General features: G+C 39.5%; 2 protein-coding genes across 5 annotated transcripts in view; one reads left to right on the top strand and one right to left on the bottom strand.

Annotated features, from left to right (window-relative positions):
• Positions 1-1,494, top strand: part of LOC139635896 (parvalbumin-7-like) — a 35,788-nt gene extending 34,294 nt beyond the window's left edge. For all 3 annotated transcript variants that reach the window (XM_071503448.1, XM_071503450.1, XM_071503449.1), the window contains exons 4-5: positions 51-160; positions 836-1,494. In XM_071503448.1, coding sequence (XP_071359549.1) covers positions 51-160; positions 836-861 — 136 coding nt within the window. In that variant the 3' untranslated portion in view covers positions 862-1,494. The remainder of the gene's footprint in view (positions 1-50; positions 161-835) is intronic.
• Positions 1,322-12,385, bottom strand: baiap2l2b (BAR/IMD domain containing adaptor protein 2 like 2b). Of its 2 annotated transcripts, XM_071503445.1 has the most exons (15): positions 10,328-12,385; positions 10,056-10,131; positions 8,971-9,057; positions 7,987-8,048; positions 7,213-7,284; positions 6,710-6,799; positions 6,380-6,511; positions 6,060-6,164; positions 5,709-5,811; positions 5,267-5,474; positions 4,582-4,647; positions 3,596-3,941; positions 3,408-3,451; positions 2,537-2,636; positions 1,322-1,437 (listed from the first exon to the last, which is right to left on the bottom strand). In XM_071503445.1, exons 1-14 carry the CDS (start codon positions 10,379-10,381, stop codon positions 2,561-2,563), a joined length of 1,521 nt encoding a protein of 506 aa, XP_071359546.1. In that variant the 5' UTR covers positions 10,382-12,385; the 3' UTR covers positions 1,322-1,437; positions 2,537-2,560. The 2 variants fall into 2 exon arrangements, with proteins under 2 accessions (XP_071359546.1, XP_071359545.1); XM_071503444.1 differs by lacking the exon at positions 1,322-1,437 and having other exon boundaries at positions 1,649-2,636.
• Positions 12,386-12,564: the final 179 nt, after the last annotated feature.

Here is a 12,564-nt window from a genome sequence, read left to right as displayed (position 1 = left end):
AACACTGTGCTACAGTGATGAGTGTCTATAACACCATGTGCTTTTCTCAGGTTTGTACTGAAGGGCTTTTCCAAGGAAGGCAGAGATCTGACTGACGATGAGACAAAAGCATTCCTCCAAGCAGCAGACAAAGATGGAGACGGCAAGATCGGCATTGACGGTGAGAGAAAGCAAAAACATTGCATATAATAACTTTTAATATTAAAAAAAGACGAGGAGAACGGAAAGAAACAAGGGTAGATTACTGTAGCTCTACACCTCCAGACTGGGTCAGAAGTCCATCCTGGATTTTAGGCTCCAACATACCAACATTTCTATAATCTATGATGAACAAACAAACAAAAAAAAAAAACAACACAATAGTGCATCACTTAATACTTACTGACTTTTCAGCCCCAAGGACATTTCTTCATACTTTATATGTAAATCGGTTACAGTGCATCAGTTGGGAGCAACTTTTAGATGCAAATTAATACACATTTAGCACTCTAGGGAATATTCACAGCAGCAGGACAGTCTGTGTGGGATTGACTTACAATAATGTACAGTGTGTGGGTGTTCATGGTAATTAAGGAACATGTGCCTCAGTGCAACAATGTTATTCATCAATTGGATTTTTAATCATTTTTGGACAATAGTATTTACATCTACACTATTCCTGCCTTGACAAGTTAAAATGTCTGCTGGTCTATAACGAAGCTCTATGGAATAAGATATATCAGGCTATGGTTGCATGGACAATATTTGTTAGTAGAACCAATTGGTCTCTTTATTGGATTTGTTGACAGCTGACTCACAATTTGTACACTTTTTCATTTTCACCTTTCTTTTTCAGAGTTTGAGGCAATGGTGCATGAGTAGGGGATAGCTGAACACCCCCCCGCCTTCTTCCTCCTCCTCTTCGTCCCTGCATTCATATTTTGTAACTGCCACCTTCAAACTCCTCTCACCTCTCTCAGGACCCCAACCATGGAGTCAGACCAGGCCTGCTCTCGACAAAACACTACCAGAAAGAGGCCGATAGAGAGATCCCACGAGGAGAAACATACAGGCATAATAAGCACCGGTTTCATTTTTAAGTTTTCGTTTTTTTATATATATTTAATCACTCATGCTGTATGGGTTTCAGAATCATTCTTAATGATTTCATGAAGATAGTTTGTGGTCTCAAAAAAGGTGGTACTAGTGCTGTAGATGGTGTAGATGTTATGAAGACTTTTAAATCTTAATTTCCTTCCTCTGTGTTTTTCAGGTTGTGCATTTTGTCTGATGGGTTTAACTTCTAGATGTTCACATATCAGTGCACTTTCCTCCCACTCCTCTTCCTCATCCACCTTCCCTCACCTCACCTCACCTCCTCTCCTCTATCCCCTCCTCCTCCTTACTCCCTGCCTCCAATCAGATGATGTAGTAAATAAAATGATATGTAAGAAGAAGCTGTGAAGAGAGAAAAGATCTGAGTAAGAAATGATAATAAAAAATGTTGACTAATAACTGTCTCTTTACTTATTGTTACTCACAGCGGACACAAAGCATAAAACTCACAAAATAAACTGAACAATGCAAAACATGTCAATCACAGAACAGGGTAGAGGATTACAATTTTAAAATGACTAGGTGAGAAGCTGTGGCTTAAGGATAAATTTGAAGGAAATCCATTCCTGTCATGTGAGAGATCCAACATGCACCAAACTGCAGTTAGGATCACATATAAAAGTGAACCAAGTCAGATTTGAATGGATCACAATTTTATGTTTAGCTCGGCCAAATCAGATCTATGACCAAAATATTCAGATTTGAGAACATTTGCTTCCAAAATGGGCATAGCATGAGAGCAAGACACCTGACAGCTTAAGCAGAAAATTAAATATATGCTACTATCAGCTTAAAAGAATAGTTCAGCATCTAGGAAATGTGGTTATTTGCTTTGCCTGTCTAGATTTAGATGAGAAAATTTATACCACTCTTAGGTTTATGTGCGGAATATGTTGCAGGAGCCAGAAGCTAGATAGCCTAGCTTAGCATAAAGGCTAGAAACAGGGGGAAACAGCTAGCCTTGCTCTATACAGAGGTAAGAAAAATCAAAAAGGAGCCGATAGGTGGATTTGTTACCTCTGGACAGAGCCAGGCTAGCTGTTTGCTCTTGTTTCCAGTCTTTATGCTAAGCTAACCAGCTGCTAGCTGTAATTTCATAATTAGCAGACAGATTTGAGTGTGTTATTGATCTTCTCATCTGACTCTCAGCCAAAAAGCAAAGAAGCGTACTTTCGATAATGTATATTACTTTAATAAAAACTTAAATATGAAAAACCTTAAACTTTTAAAATAGTTGTCTCATCAACTCTTTGTACAATATTTAATTATTTAGTTGTACCACAATATTACTTTTGGTACAATACTGTACAAAAAAACTCATTAAACCTTCCTCTGCCCTTCTGGCTCAAAGCCTTCACATTTCAGAGATGTCATTACATTCTCCACAAACAAAAATCTATATCCGCCTCCACCACCCGATCTGGCAGCCTCGGTTACAAACCCTGCCTGCACAAGTGCTGATGGATCAGTGGATCCGAGGAGCAGATCTGTCATTGGTTGTTGTGGGGCGAAGCTTTACTGTGGCGAATGGGTTTGTGCCTCTGAAACGAGAGGATAACGGAAAATGTCACACAATACCTCATGCACTCAACTGCTTTCTGTCAACACAATTAAAGCACATACACACAAATGGGCACACTCCAGGTTGGAAAACTAACACCAGACCCCAGCCAGGGGATGGTAAATTTTGACCTCGGCTAGTGAGCATGCTTCAGAGGTCCTACATTTTTTAAAATGCCTATTTGACTATGACCCATTGGCTTAAAAAATTGTGGTTGGTCCAATTTTGAAGGCTGAAAGGCTGAATTTAAGCCTCAGGCTAGAGTGGAAAAAGTTGCTTAAGAAGAAATTTGCAAGAAAAAATAACCTAGATAAAATCTAGCAAATATACTAAAATTCTTAACACAAATGCATAATGACAACCACAAACCTAAAGTGCATCTATGAAATACATGTACCTGCACCCTAAACATGACCACTTTACATTTGTGTTAATTTTCCAGTATTTAAGAGCTATGCTTTTTTAGTTTGAGCTGTCATCATTTCTATACCAAAAACTTCATACTGAAACAGCACTGAAACTGTAACCAAGTGTTCACTGAAACCCAGACAACTGCTACAAGCACATCTCCACTCCTCTTCATATTCATGATAAGTGATTCATGTGCACTTGCATGGAATCAAGATACTGTGTTGAATTAGGATCATTTCAGACAAAGGGTTTCTCAGATACAACATTGACAAACCAAATAGATAATCCTTTATAAAATTTCAAAAAGGTACTGGACAACCCAAAACACACTGAAAATTACCTGGGAAACAGAGGGTTATCCGGTGGCCCATGGGGTGATAACACCTATGTAAAAGAGGATTATCAGTGTGAACAACCGAAAAAAGTCAAGTAGGGGTATTGTACCAAGGTTACTTCATATGGAAGTGAAAAAAAAATAATTTGCCATCTTTTGAGAGTAATTTCTTTTCAGTATTAAACCTCTGGTACCTGGACATCAGATGCTGTTTCGCCCTTCCTGTCAGGGAGGGGAGAGATTGGTCGAAAATCTTCTGAGCCCCTTCTAAGATTCTGACTTGCTGGAGGAGGTGGTGGTGGCGGAGGAGGTGGAGGTGGGTGTTCATTGTAGGTCTTAGTCTGAGCGAGCTTTATCTCTGTCACTGGTTCTGCCTTCCTCTCAGGGAGTGGAGAGGTTGGCCGGAAGTCTACAGAAGCTCTACGGTTGGGCGTGGCTGGAGGTGGGACATCTCCATAGTTCTTGTTTTCCGATTGGTCAGTGTGGGTGTCAGCGGGGTCCAGCAGATTGTTCATACTGTGGCTTCTTAATGAACCACCACTGCAGGTCAAAGGAGCAAATACAGGAAAGTTTACTGAGTCATAACTGGGCTGGGTACAAGTCAAAGCAGCAATGAAAATATACATTTTAAATATTAATACAGACATTCTGTTGTGTGAGCTCTGTAAGACAACAATCTTTTCTCTTAGGGTCCAGTGTCAGGCATTTCAAACTTAGGATCTGCAACAGAATAATGCTCCTCAAACTGTTAGAAATTTGCTTACTTGCTCAAGGACACTTCAGCCCATCATATACTGGCCCACATCTGAGAATAGGCCCATTTTTCCTTGTGAGAGTCTCTCTAAATCCAAGGTCAACCTTGTTGTAATAGGTAGAAACGTTGGCCACTATACTATAGAGGTAGAATGTTTCCCACATGTAAAATTCACTGCTTAAAACCAAACTTAGCAGAAAACTTAGCAGAACTACCTAAAATGACAGAAACCATCAATGGGAAAAATGTATTTGACTTGCACTTTGATTTTGTAGTTGTCCCACCTACTATCATGGAGGGAGTGATGACCAGCACTGCAACCAGCCACCAGGGGACGACTGAAATGTTTTGGCTTCCCTTTTAGGGAGCTGTAATGTCGTCCATTGTTACATACAGTCACTGATCTAGACTGACAGTAATTCCTACCTTGCTGCTAAAGTGTTGGAGAAATCTTCAGTAGGTGCCACATAAGCAGCAGGGAACCAACCTTGACTGGAGGAGATAAGACAGATACAAATGAGGCAACAGCAAACAAAACAACCTAAATTCTATAATCCTTTTATCCTTGTACCAGGAGAATATACTGTAGTTTTCAGAATTTGAGTGTCTATGAACATCTATGTCAACCTTTGCACAATTTTCTGCAGTACTCTTTTGTGCACCTGATGCATGCAAACCTTCAGTTAACACATTTTATATTGTATTTCATTAAGTTCAAAGTGAATAGCTTTACTGCCTTATTGCACAAACTGACACTTAAGTGGCTGATCACAATGAGCTGTTAAGATTTCTCTTAACAAAACGCTCAGCTTATTCTCTAGCCTTTCCAAGGCTATCAACCTACTGCCCTTACAAGTGAGTAATCATCTTTGTGACACAGTGTGTTCTTATGATAAATGAACAAATGACAATATTGTTACCATTTCCATTAGGCTATCTTCACCATGTCTAACAATTAGCTAACTTAATCACCTCTGTGAAGGTTGTTCCAAAGTCACATTTTTTCTGGCTGCTGGTGTCACAGAGCATTCAATGGCAATGTAAAAACCCATAAATCTATGGCTCCTGCAAATACATACATACATATAACGCCTCTATTTCTGCTACCTACCGCAGGCTGCTGTCAGTGCGTCCGTACAGCCAGCCATTGCGTGGTTCCTGGACCAGGACAGTGACAGTCTCTCCCCTGTTGAAAGGTAGAAGCTTTGGGTTGGATGAGGAAGGATGAGACACCAGGGCTCTCATGGCTCTGCCTCCTCCCAGACCCAGAGATTCCCCGACTGAGCTAGAGCGAGAGCGGCTGGGGAGGGGAGATGGTGCTGAAGTGGGAGAAAAAACGAAGAGGTAAATGAATGAGGTTAATATACAGTTTTTAAAAGTTTTTTTTTTGCTTTATAATTAATAGGGCAAGAGGAGAGACATATGCAATAAATGAATATCATATCATATAGGCAATAAATTAATGTACTCATTCATTTTCTTTTTTGGCCTCAGTGGCCATCAGATATTATCATTATATACAAAAATTGTTATTAGCACTGTCTACATCCCACCTCTAGAGGGCACTCTGCCCAGCGCCTGTTGCTCCCTTCTGGCCCAGGACATGTCTTCATCTCTGGCTACTGTCTGCAGCAGGGAGCTCACTGAACCTCGCAGCTGGTCAGGCACAACACACAGATTAACAGCTGTGGAAAGCTGAGTTTGAGGATTTACAGCCTTTTGAACATTGCAGGGTGTGCAGTTTTCCATAAATCATGTCACTGAGGCTCAGTCCAGACACTGGTGCAGTAAATCTAGCCAAAACAGATTCTTACAGGCTGTTGGTGTATGGAATTCTAGTTCATTAAACTCTAATATTCCGTTTGGACAAAAATAATTGATTACACCAGGAAAAGTGTTGGTACCTGTGCCTCTTGGTCCAAATGGGTAGGAGTTCGAGGTCTGGATCCTCTGGTCTCGTTCACTTTCTCCTTCCATCCATCTGCCTTTTGCTGAAGAGATGCACCAGTCTGAAAACAGATGAGAGGTCAGCACCTCATTAAATCTCAACCTGATCAGGAAGACACAAACTCAACAGACATGACCACTGGGATAATTAACACGATAACACATGGTTGGAATAAAAACACTGGACAGCCTAGTGTCTTGGCTATGGTGACTTAAATCAACAAAGTAACTGTTGGTGAAAGAATTGTGGCAGTGTGTGTGTATAGTATGTATGCACCTTATTTATTAGGAAGAGTAGTGATTGAGTGAGGCCACAGTGTTTCTCTGCTAAGAAGCGATACCTCCTCTCCTCCTCTTTGAGGATCTCCTGTTGGCTCTGCCTCAGGTACAGCATATACTCACTGTTCTCCTAAAAACACACACACAAGGAAGCATGCACAAATACACATACGAAATGACACATATACAATGGTACAGAAACACAGCTAGTGGATTGTGTGTGCTATTATATGGATGTACATTATGAGTATAGAATTTTTATCTGTGTGTGTGTGTGTGTGTGTGTGTGTGTGTGTGTGTGTGTGTGTGTGTGTGTGTGAGTGTGTACCAATGAATCTCTGTAGGCTCCTCGTCTGAGCTGTTTCTCCAAAGCCTCTGCCTGATTCCTCACCTCAAGCTCATACACTCTGCGACTACCCTGCAGCACAGGAGACACTCTGAGTTAAGACACTCTGAGGTGACAACTATACTTTTTCCTGAATTTGTTTTGTGATAATTTGTTTTTTCAGGCAGTTTTGCTCAAACTTGCAGAAATGTGAACCCAAGATATACATTTACAGAGCTGTTTACAGCCAGCAGGTCCTATATGTTGAGTCCAACAGAATAAAGGAGCCAAGCCATGATCCCCCTTTATCCAGTCACTCCACAAAAGACTAGTTTTCAAAAATATACTGATGAACATCTTACTGACTGACAGAAAAGTTTGTCTTTAATCAGGTAACAACAGAAAAATGGTTTCACCAGCTGCCCAATGGTTACCATAAACAAAAATATATGTTCCTCACAATGATGAAGACAATATAAAACATTTTTTCCATTCTGTAAACTCACATCAATGTATTCTTCATCCAACTTTACATTCTTCTCCATGGCTTGCAGCACCTCTATCTGGAACCATCGGAACTGTAGCAGGAAGAAAAACAATGTCCCTGTGATGTAGCCAAGTCATTATGGAAAGTGTGCCCTTGTTCAAACTGTAGTTTACATTATCAGGTTGATAGTTCTCTTTCACTAAATCTATATGCAAATGTGCCTTGTCTTCAGGCCAACGTTTTTGTTTATTCACATCACCACATACACTGCCAACAAGCAAAATGGTTCGAGTGGCACTGTGAATTTTAAACAAGCAGTGAACATAAGCAGGACCTGGTCTTCCAAAGGGTATTCCGTTATCTTATCTTTGATCCACCAATTTGTAACGGGTCAAAAGTGATTGTGTCAGGGGTCATACACACATCTGAGTTTGATGAGAGGATATCATCTCTGGGTAAAATGCTAGTGTATTTCCAAATATTTCAGATTATTCTTTAAATAATTAAATTACATGCTTTATTCCACAGCTGTGCAATTTAGCACAATTAGCACGACAATATCTGCCATGTGTCATTGTAAAGGTCAAAACACCTTTACAACTTGTTTTAGCAATTGTGCAAATTATTCATTCATGTATGGCTCACCAAGCACAACTACAAACCATAAAAAAAATGTAAAGACATTTACACTTTTTGTTAATCTTATCAAAACATTTAAATTGTAAGAAGAAACTGTTGGGGTTCCGTGTTCTGATTTGAATGACATGAGTATTGACTAAAGATGTGTGCTGACCACTCCCTCCATCTCTGCAGTGAGTCTCCTCTGTGTGTCTGATATCTGGATCAGGACATCCCCTGTTTAAAAGAAAAATAACTTGGGTTAATCAGAGACTTGACAGACCAGTCATGAGCCAGATCAACACACACATCAAAAACCCACTGCCACAATTTATCATATTGTTATAATATTTGTTTTCATTTTGTATGAATTAATGTCCATCAAAAAAGGAAGGCACAATATTTGAGCAGGGATGTCAGTAATTTGATAAGTGACTATAACACGATTCAACACTGCTCAAGTCATCTACAGATTCTTTTGATCCAACTAGCTGGACCGCTACGATAGTGGAAAGTTAGCCAAGCTCTTTATCTTATGGGTGCCTCTGGCCTTGTCTGTTGTCATGGACTGTGGTTGAACTAATGAATTGAGTGCAGCTGAAAGACTGTCCCCATCTATAATTCAGGGGCCGTCACTCAATAGGGCCCCTGGTCACGCTGTGGCTCCCTGACCTTCTCAGTTAGCCGACCTAGCAGAACCACGTGAGTCATGCTGTGTGCTAGCACTAACGTATGAGCCCACACACTGTCAATGGGGACACGTTAGCATATTGCTAATTACTACTAACAATGCTATTGCACGTCCCCAGGGTCAGAGTGAAAGTGAAGCTTGTGGAAAATATGCACTCATGCATGCACTCAAGACTGTGCACATACACACACAAAAACACACGCTGTATGTCAACACACGAGACACAAACACAGGTGAAGATGAGGAAGAGCAAGGAAGGATGTAATTTTAAGGTTACTGAGTGTGTGTGGTATTTTACAATCTACGATGCATCAGTATGATTGACCTTGACATTAACTTGATAGAGCACTTGGCCATCTCTAGAGGGCAATTCTGTTTCAGTAATGAATGCAATACATTAAGGGTGAAACCTGTAATGGAAAGACTGAGTAATCAATTACACATACAAACACACATAGACACACTTACCAAGAGAGCGAGACGAAAGTGTGTGAAGAGCCTGGTCACCCATCTTAGCCACAGCACTGAAATAGGCCTCACTGCAGACAGCTAAAGCTGCAGTACACACACAAATACACACATTCAACCACACACTTTTCAAATACTCAACATCATAAACCTTTAAGGTTTGGAGTAACATCACAGCCAGTTTAACTACCACTTAATTGGGTCAATCAATTCTGCTCTTATTCATTTCATTCACACAAACCTCGCAGTGCTGACATGTGATATGCGATTTCAGTCTAGGAATGCCAGTGGGTATAGTGGGTATAGTTTTACCACGCCGCCTTGTCACCCTGTGACTGACGGCCCGTTCTTGTTTTATCAGGCAGAGAAGTGCATTAATGATACATGCTGCTCACCCAATTACCAACGTAACACACATGATAAAGATTGGAGAGACGTAGACAGGAAGGATTAGTGAGGTCAGACATGCAAATACAATGGGATGCATACAAAGGGTTCTGTTTTAAACATTGGTGCATCATGTTTTTAAGAAAAACACATTTAAATTCTGCTTCATGTTGCCAACAGCAGTGAAATACAAACTTCATTTTTCATAAATCATTTTACCATACTAAGAGTACAAACTTCTTTTTGGCTCATTACTCAGCATATCACTTTTCTGAATGACTCCAAAAAGCCAAAACCCCTTAAAATCCCAGTGACTCTAGTTTCAGGAAAAAAAGCTGTGCTTGTTCACTAACACTAGAAAAAAAATCTTGTTACAGCACCTACTGTAGTATGTCCTCTAACGAACAGTTGATTGTGTATTACACATTTTACACATTAAGTGAAGCTAATGCTTCTTATTTGTGTCATGCCAAACATTTGGCGCATCCCTTATGGGACCATTACCAAACATAAAAAAGTATAACAGGTTTCTTCTGATAACATGTGCAGACCCAAAAGTGAAAAAAATCTAAGTACCTCTTAGCAAATGTCTGTGTCTGTCTATCTCACACACCCACCCACACACACACACACACACACACACACAAAAATATTTTTCAATAACCCACACATGTATCCACCCTATAAAGCTGACTCACCTTGGAAAGCTTTGACATAGCTGTTTCCTAGAGCAGCAAGCTTCTGGAGGCCTGGATTGAAGTGCTCCATCAGGTTCTATAATATCACACACAGACACACACACACAAATGCACAAAAGTAGACCAACATGCCAAATGAAATACTCAAGCCACATATAAATATACAACAAAACATAGTTCTTTCTCCCATTTAAAATCATTTATTACAATCTATGTGTCCACAACATGAACTGAGAACAAAAACAGCAAACATGGAGATAACGTAAACTCACCGAATAGACAGTTAAAGTTGATCTGTGCAGCTGGTCACTGCTGGCTCCTGACATAGTGACCAATTTCAAGGGAAATATGAACTTTAAGCAAAAACAAAAAGTCTTGAAAAATGGATGTCAGAGACAGAGAAAACTTCTGCAAAGAGTCCGTATTCCCATTCAAAGTTCTGAAAAAGATTCCTCAGGCCTTTCTTGTCTTGTGTTTATCAGCGTTGTAGGGCAGTGAAAGTCACCCTAATGTAGGCCCACTGTTTCTGCTGTTGTTTCAAAGACCAATAGCACCTGTATGATAGACTGATGATGCCGTCTTCCCTCTCCCTTTTTCTGTCATTCGTCAATGAGCTTATTCTTTTGCCACTTGTCATCAGCAGTTTTCATGGAAAGAGCGAGCAAGAGAGTAAGGGGAAGAGAAAAGGGAGTAGGTGCCATTGATATGACCGGGCCAGGTAAATTATTGATTTAGGTGGAGGACAGCCAGCTGCCCAACTAGCTGTGATGTATACTCACACCTAAGGGAGTACCTCAACCGTGGTGAAACAAACTGTTTCCTGCCTTAAAAAAAAGTACATATTAAGTAATTGTGCAGTTAAATACAAATATATTACTCAACAAACCTGCTCCTCAATGCTTCAAACACTGTGAGGAAATATGTCAAAGTCAGTCACACATAACAGGTTCATCTTTTTCATAAGGCTGACACTATATACTACAAAGCTATCACGCATCAAGTCCATGAAAATAATATAAAGGCTCACCTTCCCTGTCCATCAAATAGATCATCATATTGAATCCACATGAAAGCTACGATCTCTAACTAGTCAGACAGACAGGTCATAAAACAATCCACCTGCATTAAAGAATAAGTAGGTGCAATTCAAAATTTAGAAGTTGGTCCTGATGATTTCTATTTTATTTTACTGTTGGACTCCACTAAATCCACTCAACTAGAAGCTCATTTTTATTAATTGTTGTGTAGTAAAATCATTATATCATTATATATATCATTATATTAATTTGAATTGTAAAATTTTTTTGAATGGCACCAGGATTTCAGGCCAATAAATGCATACATCCTTAACAAGTGTAACTGTCTCTTTTATTTTAGTGTTAATAAACCATACTGACTCACAAAAAGTGAGGAAAACATTATTGTCTTCCCCCATTTTCAATTTGACTTTATCAAGCTGTTTGTGTTTGTGAGTAGTTTCATTATTTTCAGCATTTGCTGTAATGTATTAGTTACAACAACCTTTCATTTAATACAGTCAGTGTCAATAACAATTTATTTCTACAGTCAAATGGCCACAGTGCAAAGGGTGTTTCAAATCATTATGGAGAAAATAATCAGGACATAACACTCCTATTTGCATTGGGAACATTTTACTAAAGGGCATGATGGGCTAAAATGTAGATTTTTCTGTCCTTTGACAGATGTCAAATGTAAAGATCAAAGTACTTTGTTAATATTGAGGAAATTATCATTGTCACAGAGTGCATAAAAATCTAAAATGTCACCAGTTAATCCCCTCCCCTTACTACCCATCTGAAGACAATTTAACCTGTACCAGAACAATTTTGTTTTTATCCATTTAAAGGCATCAGCTTTTCAATGAAATAGGAGTAATTACAAACCTTTTTTATATTTCAATATCAAGTTTCCAATACCTGAAAATAGTATGAGTGTTACTTATCTCTGTCTATAATTAAAATCAAACCTCAACTTTCAACTTTCATAAAACCAATAACTTAATAACTTTTAAAGTGATGTAATATGTAAATATACAGAGCAGATTTGCAGTGAATATCTGGAGGCTCCCATCCTGAAAACCATGCTCACTTTTCCAAAGACACCATTAAATCACAGTGGCTAGAATGAATTTATACAATAGAACCCAAAATTCACATCAGTCCAATACGGCCACTTGGAGTTTTTAAACATTTTTAAACAGTTCCTCCTCATGTTTTGTCCTATTATGCAATGTAATGTAACTGTTGACACCATTTTGCATGTGCTAGCAGAATCATAAATACCATATGAGGGAGGTGTGAGGCTGCTCTACCCAGCAGGAGTGACCATGTCCTTCAAGTGGGCAGTGTCATCAAAGATGACCTCATCACCACCGCCATCCTTACTCCGTTGCTTCTGGCAACGACTTACAGTCTCCAGCACAGTTTTCAAACGCCGATCAAGAGCAGCGAGGTGGGGCTCTGACAGCAGTGGAGCCACACTATGAAGA

The sequence above is a fragment of the Trachinotus anak genome, unplaced genomic scaffold (assembly GCF_046630095.1).
Source record: "Trachinotus anak isolate AG129_WGS33_773 ecotype Australia unplaced genomic scaffold, CSIRO_AGI_Tana_v1 ptg000019l, whole genome shotgun sequence".
Taxonomy (NCBI): domain Eukaryota; kingdom Metazoa; phylum Chordata; class Actinopteri; order Carangiformes; family Carangidae; genus Trachinotus; species Trachinotus anak.
Note: the sequence above shows the minus strand (reverse complement) of the source record. Positions and strands in the feature narration are given on the sequence as shown.